The following is a 7,698-nucleotide window of genomic DNA, read 5'->3' as shown; positions in this document are numbered from 1 at the left end:
CCGGGGCACCGAGAAGCGCTTGTCAAAGGTCAATCCTCTCCGAGCCCGCCCCCCTTCTCCCTGCGCGCATGCGCCGCATAGGGGCGCCTTTTACGACGCGGCGGCCGCGGCGCGCTTGGCGGCCGGAGTGGAGGGAGCGCCGCGCGAACCGCGGCGGTGGGGCTGAGAGGACGCGCGGGCGGTGGCGTCGCCATGTCGCACGGCCACAGTCACGGCGGGGGCGGCTGCCGCTGCGCCGCGGAACGCGAGGAGCCACCGGAGCAGCGCGGCCTGGCCTACGGGCTGTACCTGCGCATCGACCTGGAGCGGCTGCAGTGCCTCAACGAGAGCCGGGAGGGCAGCGGCCGCGGCGTCTTCAAGCCGTGGGAGGAGCGGACGGACCGCTCCAAGGTGGGCCTCCCAGGGCCTGGGGCTGCGAGGCGGGGACCCGCGCGGGGCCTCAGGCCACCCGTCTGCTCTGTCAGCTTCGTTCCTGAAGTTAAAAATAACGCAGCCCGATTTCTAAGCGCTTTCCCATGCCCATCTCTTGCTACCTCTTGTGGAGCCGAACAGGATCGAGTCTCCCCATTTTGCAGACTGAGAAACTGAGGCCCAGAGAGGGAAAGGGGCGCAGCCAACTTCAGTTCCAGGGCTTCGGTGGGTAGTAAGGGAGGATGGCCACGGGGGCTTTTTTCCTACCATTTGACTTTAGTTCCAATGGCTGCCTGATCACTTCACCTGGAGACCAGCCTAGAGAAACGAAGCTTGTTATCCGGTCTAGAGCATTTACCATTGTGGGGTCACCGAGCTGTTTGAAAGTTGTGGACAGCATAGGCACAGATCTTTGCACACACTTTCAGGGGGTTAGTTGGCCCTGGAAGTTCACTCATGGGCTCCCCAATAAGAGCCCTCTGGTTGGATGGTCTGTGGCTATCAGCTTAATTAACATCAAGTTAATAAGTGCTGGAAAACGAAGGAAGTTGACTGTGTATTTGCATTGCACTCCAGGTGTAGAACAGGGTAGAAGATACCTGAAATTGTAGGCTCTCAGCAAATATTTGTTGCTCTCTCCTCCCTCCTCCCCATCCCCTCCAGTTTGTTGAAAGTGATGCAGATGAAGAGCTTCTGTTTAATATTCCGTAAGTATCTCCTTGGTGCTTGCCTCAGGCTAAATAGACTACCCAGTTGCCTTATCAGAACACATTCATTGGTTGTGTCAGGAGCCATCTTTTTTTAGAAATGGGGTAAATTACTGTGATGGGTTTGAGGAGGAAAGCATTATAGATTTTTTGGTGCAGACGGAAAAAGATGTATTCGTTGAAAGAACTGAAGAGTCAAGGTAAATTCCTTAGAACCACAGAATGCCAGAGGCAGACAGGATCTTAGAAATTACCTAGTACAAGTTCACACTTGAGTAAACTGAAGCCCAGAAAGGGGAAGGGTCTTGCCTGGAGTCAGCAGAGATTCAAACCCAGGTTGACAACCATCTCTTTTGCATTCTGGCAGATTTACAGGCAATGTCAAGCTCAAAGGCATCATTATAATGGGAGAGGATGATGACTCACACCCCTCCGAGATGAGACTGTAAGTGTCAAGGGCTTATGCCCCCGAGAAGCTCCTAGTTCTTTCTCTTTTCTCTGGTGTTACTTTATTCCAGAATAATATATTTTTCTTTTTACTAGCTTAAATATCCCCTCTCCCCTCCTTGAGAAAATGTTAGTCTTATTCTGCATCAGAATACACTTATCTCTTCTTGAAGTAACGACTTTTTAGTTAAGCATCTTTCAGACCAACTGCTTGTCTCTTTTCAAAGTGCTTCTGTGGCACCACTCATTCAGAGAGTATCCTATAAACGCCAATTGTTGATGACTTTGCAGTTTTCTTAATAATCTAGCCGCAGATCTCAAATGAGTCTACTCTTGGGGTTAGCTTTCAAACTTCCCCTTGCTATTTCATACAGTTAAAATCTTTGCGTGTGTTTCACTGACATGGAATTACTCCATCTGAGTTTGTGTGGCCTTTAACTAGCAAAATTATGTATACTTCTTACAACACTGGGTGATCTGTTGCCACCAGAGCTAGTACTCCCTGTTTTTTTTGGTTAATCCTCACCCGAGGATATTTTTCCATTGCTTTTCAGAGAGAGTGGAAGGGGGAGAGAGAGAAACATCAATGTGAGAGAGAGACATCAATCGGCTGCCTCCCCCACGCGCCCTGATGGGGCTAGGGGTACCTCCGTTGCAGGCTTGATCCCTGCCCTTGGCTGAAACGAACCCAGGACCCTTCCAAGGGCTGACGCTCTAACTACTGAGCCAAACTGGCTAGGGCTCCCTTTTTTTTTTTAAATGTATTTATTGATTTTGAGAGAGGGAGGAAGGGAGAGAGAGGAAGACATGGAGATAGGCCGAACTCACCCTGACAGGTATTGAACCTGAAACCTGGGCATGTGCCCTGAGTGGGAATCGAACTGGCAACTTTTGGTGCATGGGACGACGCTCAACCAACTGAGCCATGCCGGCCAGGGCTAGTACTCCCTTTTTAACAGTTTGCCTAAGAGAAGGGAAAACTGCTTCTAGAGTATTGGAGAAACAAATATCAGAAGAACTTTACATAAAAAATTTCTTCTGAAAAGTTGATGAAAATAAAACAGATTTAGGAAATTGACACTATTTTTTAATCTTAGGAACATGATTTTGAAAGCAACTCCACATATTTAATCATTTTAGGGAAACAGTATGTTTGAGTTGATGCTTTTGGAAACTTGTCTATGTGGGAGATGGGTTGAGAAGTCTAGACATTCAGGTTGCATTGTGGTGAGGAGTGGGCTCTGGAATAACGGCTTGGGTTAAAATTCTGTCTGTGCCACTTGCTAGTTGCATGACTTTGGGACTTGTCTTCTCTATGCCTCAATTTTCTCGTGTTAATGGCAATAGTAACAATATGAATCTCATAAGATTGTGGAGAGAATTAAATGATATAAAACTTATAAAAAGCTTAGAATGAGTCGAGCACAGCAAGTGCACAATTTTTGGAGAGCAGATGCAATACTTACATATCTCTCAGTTCTAAGCATTTTACACACATTACACATTATTGAATCTAAGATGTCATTGATTGTAAATGCGTGTTATTTTATGTACCATTAGTAGAGAGAAAAATACTGCCTATTCAACATGACATGCCATTGAAACATCCAGAAAAGTTAAATTGAGACTTAAATCAGTGAAATTTGAACACAGACTAGGTGTTAGATGATATTAAAGAATTGTTCATTTTTGTTAAATGGTATGATAGGTGTTTTTTAAGAAGTCATTTTTGGAGATACATACTGACATGATACATATTTATGAGTGAAATGATATATTTGGGATTGCTTTAAAATATCAAGCATAAACAAAATGGGAGTGATAGGCAAAATCAGCATAATGTAGATTATTGAAACTGAGTGATAAGTATATGGAGATTCATTATATTATTCTTGCTGCTTTTGTGTGTGTTTGAAATTTTCCATACTATAATTTTTTCAATATACGTGTTTCTTAGAATTGATTCCATTTAATCTCTACATCAACTATATGGGATGTGCACTATCACCATCCCCATTTTACAGATGAGGAAACAGACATAGAAAGGTTAAATCACTTGCCCAAAATTACACAGTTGGTAAGTTTCAGAGCCCGTCCTTAAACCTAGGAAGTCTGGCTCCAGAGACACTGCTTTTTAACTACAGTGCTATACTGCCTCTCATAATGCTGCTCATAAATGCTTATTATTATTATTATTATTATTCTGTGCTTCGTTCTTAGAAACATTTTGAAGCAAACATTTGTTTTCTTAAATTGCATGCATTTTGCTGCAGTTAACTTCTAGGCCACCTCCTATATGGGTGTTTTAATAAAATACTCTGGAGATTGTAGGTGTGTGGCTCAGTCCTTTAGAATTTGTGAGGGTTAGGTAGAGGAGGCAGTGGTTTCCTTGAAAATTTTTTTTCTCACTAGCAATTTTACTTGGCTTTCTAAAAGCCTTTTGTGAGTTTGCAGTCTTTTGTGCTCTTTTCAAAATAGAAATCCCCAAATTGTATTTTTTTAAGAATCGTAAGATGACTCAGTATATAGAGGAATTTTGGACACACAAAATGCTTGAACATTGGGTTACCTGATCTTATCTTTTAATTGTTTAATATGTTTCTGCCAAAGTACTTTCCCCCCATGAGTAAGCTGTTTTATGTAAACATCCTCAGCTTTGTCTGAATGCGCTGAGTTGCTTGTTTTCTCCACGCTTTTGCTGCATGTGACCTATTTTGAGCTATCGCTTTGTGTATTTCTTCTCATGTGATCCTAACCCACTCAAAGATGCCATTGGCTTACGTTGCAATTTCAGCTCTTGTTGGATTAAAGATACTTGTGAATAAATGCCGGTAAAATGCCACTTCCAAAATTTGATCTTTTGATAGAACCAAAGGCAGCTGAGTCAGTAGGAAGCTGTGCAAAACTCAAAGATGTGCTGATGCACATTTCTTTATTTCTTATCCTTTCCCTTTCTCAGGTACAAGAACATTCCACAGATGTCCTTTGACGATACAGACAGGGAGCCAGATCAGACGTTTAGTCTGAACCGGGACCTTACAGGAGAATTAGAATATGCAACCAAGTAAGCACTAGGCCTGTCTTCCACTCCCCATAGCTTTTTTTTCTTTCTTTTAATTTCAAGATTTTTTTTTTTTTAAATTGAACTTTTTGGAATAACATTGGTTAATAAAATTATATAGGTTTCAGGTGTTCTGTGGCTTCTGAAGAACAGCAGGCAATTTCTCATTTACAGTGAGCATATGTGCATTAGTTCTTGCTGGGCTTGCAGTTTATTTTTGGCCCATGTCCTGCTCTCTTAGCATCGGAGACAAGTTAAAACAGTTGGAGGAGGCTTGATCCTTGGCTTGGTCAATTTTTGGCAGAGATTCGATGCAAGCCACAGATTTGTTAACTTGTAAGCAAATTGGCAGATCTGAATGAGCTCCTAGGATGGTCTTAGGGAAGATGTTTTCAGAATTCCTGTGTGCATAGTTGGCTTATAGCAGGCCAAGTTACATGTGACCACCTTATTTCTTATTTTCTAAGGTGAGGCCAACACTGAACTCACATAATATCTGCTTGGTCATATAGCATTTCTTAACCCTGCCCTTTTGACAGGGGTAGTGTTGATTCACGTTTCTTTCCCTGTTGCCTTGGACAGGATCTGGGAAATGCTAGGTAAATGTTCACAGAATTAATTGCTTGTTCAGAGGAGAAGAATGAGACGTAAGATCCCAAGAATGTTCCCTGACATTTGCCTGGGTTTTACCCCAAGTTGGAGCTGGGATTGTTTTTGACATTGTGGTGAGATGCTGATTGAACATTGAACTCTAACCTTTGTCTTCTCTCCCCACTCCTTTCATCCTCTAGAATATCTCGTTTTTCAAATGTGTATCATCTCTCAATTCATATTTCAAAAAACTTTGGAGCAGATACCACAAAGGTCTTTTATATTGGCCTGAGAGGAGAATGGACTGAGGTAAAATGGGGTTGGAAACGTCATTGCCCTCTCCAGTATGTGTGTATATGTGTATCCGTCTGCAGGCTGTGGTCTTGGGAGCTTTAAGGAAAGCAAAAGGGCAGGTTGAGACATTATGTGCCACCGAAGTGAACACTTATTCAACATTTTTCATAACCTTTCTTGCTCCAGGCATCAGAGATAAGATGATAAACAAGATAGAGAAGGTCCTCTCCTCATGGTGCTTCTAATATAAGTAGGGAATGAATCTTCTAAGTTATGGGGTGGATATTGATAATGACCATTGCAACCTCTCAATATAAAAAGTGTCAGAAGGGGGAAGAGATTAGATGGTGACTTCTAGAAATGGACCTGAATAAGGACTACACCAGCGTGTCATCTGGGAAGTGGCCAGCTGACCACACCTCTCAATTTTCTTGCAGTTTCGCCGACATGAGGTGACCATCTGCAATTATGAAGCATCGGCCAACCCAGCAGACCACAAGGTCCATCAGGTTACCCCACAGACACACTTCATTTCCTAGGGGCTGGCCAGGGCTCCCACAGAGGCCCTGTGTCAGTGAAGATGTATGACAGCCTGTTGAGAAGGACAAAGAGATGGGGCTCCAGAGAGAGTTGGCTGCCACAGCCTCTGCCAAGCTTTGCCTTTTGGGGCTTGCTGCAGAAACCTGGCCTATGGAAGACACCACACCACCGGGGAGGGTTGTGTGGGTGCCAAGGGAAAATCATGGTTCTCTAGGGCCCTGTAGAAATTGGGTCTTGGTCTGGTCAGTATCTGGCAGTCATGAATAATGCTTGCCTTTCCAGTCAGTGTGGCCATGGGATTCCAAGTGTCTTGTTTTGTGGCAGGATTTTTTTGTGACTTTTTTTTTTAATGGAAACTATTCCTGGGTTGCAGTAAATTTTCTGAAGCCTCAGCATTGTGTTCACATTAGCCATCAGGAAGATCTCCAACTAGAAATACTTGTCCCTGCCTGCTCCTTCTCCCTGTCATCGTTTAGCATTCTTGTCAGGTTGCCCAGCTTGGAGTTGTCTGTCATGCACTAGTGTCCCATGGTTGTAGCTGGAAGAGCAGGACTCTGCTGGTGATGCTTAATTAATAGCTTGAGGAGAAGGTCTTCTTTCCTACTGCCTAGGTAAGCAGTCTGGAGAGAGCATGGGCATCTCATTTCTATGTCTGTGGGTATCTGGTTGAGGTAAGATTGGGACTTAGGAAAGATTCTTCTCGGGACATCCTTAATGTTTATTAGCTTATAACTAGTGTTGTAAGGCAAGTGCCAGAATTTGGAGATCTCAGTTCTTGTCATGGCTTTTCATTCACTGTGACTAATAAGCTTCCTAATAAATCCTTGCCACACTTTATGTTTGTGTATTCTTTTGAGTTCTTGGTAGTACTAACGAAACATTTACTTCACTGGGAACTGTATTTAACTTTGAAATTTGTTATAAATGCTACAGTTATATCAAGACTAGATCAGTTTTTCCAGGAAAAGTCAATCTTAGTTTTGTAGAGTAGGCTAAAAACACTCCTACACCCACCTACCTGCTCACATTTTGTAAAGAGGAAGGTGAGGTTAAAAACCTCTGTTCCATTTCTCGTGAAAGAAAGTTGTGTAAACGAGGGAGAACAGCTTCCAGAGCTCATCAGAAGAAATGAGGGTGAGGAAAGTAAGTGGGCAGCACCTGCAGTCTGAAGGTGGGCCCAAGACTGGACCTAAATTTTGAAAGTCAGAACAGCAATCAGAGAAAACTTAAGTTATCTACAAGGAGAGAATTTCAAATGGTTAGTATTCTCTCCCCTGCAGAAAATAGAAACAATTGATAATGGGAAGTAGTGTTGGATCTGATCCTCTTGAGAGAGTTCCTCTAGGGTTTGGCCCACACTGATATACCCGTTGTTCACCCAGCCTGTCCTAGATAAAGCCTGCCACCACCAAGCTTTGTTGAGCCTCAACATTTCTAAACTACAGCCTGAATCAACCACAGTGCAAATACAATTCTTGATGCGCTAAGGGTCCTGCTCCTCAGCCTCTTTATTTCAGTTGGATCATTTTGGAGATAAAAATAAAAGGACTACTCTTTAATTTGTAGGGGGAAACATAACATCAGAAATCTTAGAGTAGAACAGCCCTTCATTAATTCCACTAATTAGAGCACTAATCACAGGTAGCC

At 43.2% G+C, this 7,698-nt stretch overlaps 1 protein-coding gene across 1 annotated transcript; it reads left to right on the top strand.

Annotated features, from left to right (window-relative positions):
* Window positions 1-70: 70 nt before the first annotated feature.
* Window positions 71-6,888, top strand: PITHD1 (PITH domain containing 1). The gene is made up of 6 exons (XM_081145719.1): window positions 71-390; window positions 1,075-1,118; window positions 1,486-1,563; window positions 4,525-4,629; window positions 5,418-5,526; window positions 5,949-6,888. Exons 1-6 carry the CDS (start codon window positions 193-195, stop codon window positions 6,048-6,050), a joined length of 636 nt encoding a protein of 211 aa, XP_081001845.1. The 5' UTR covers window positions 71-192; the 3' UTR covers window positions 6,051-6,888.
* Window positions 6,889-7,698: the final 810 nt, after the last annotated feature.

Source organism: Miniopterus schreibersii, assembly GCF_964146895.1.
Source record: "Miniopterus schreibersii genome assembly, chromosome: 8".
NCBI lineage: Eukaryota > Metazoa > Chordata > Mammalia > Chiroptera > Miniopteridae > Miniopterus > Miniopterus schreibersii.
The sequence above is the reverse complement of the archived record's forward strand: the minus strand, read 5'-3'. Positions and strand labels throughout refer to the sequence as shown.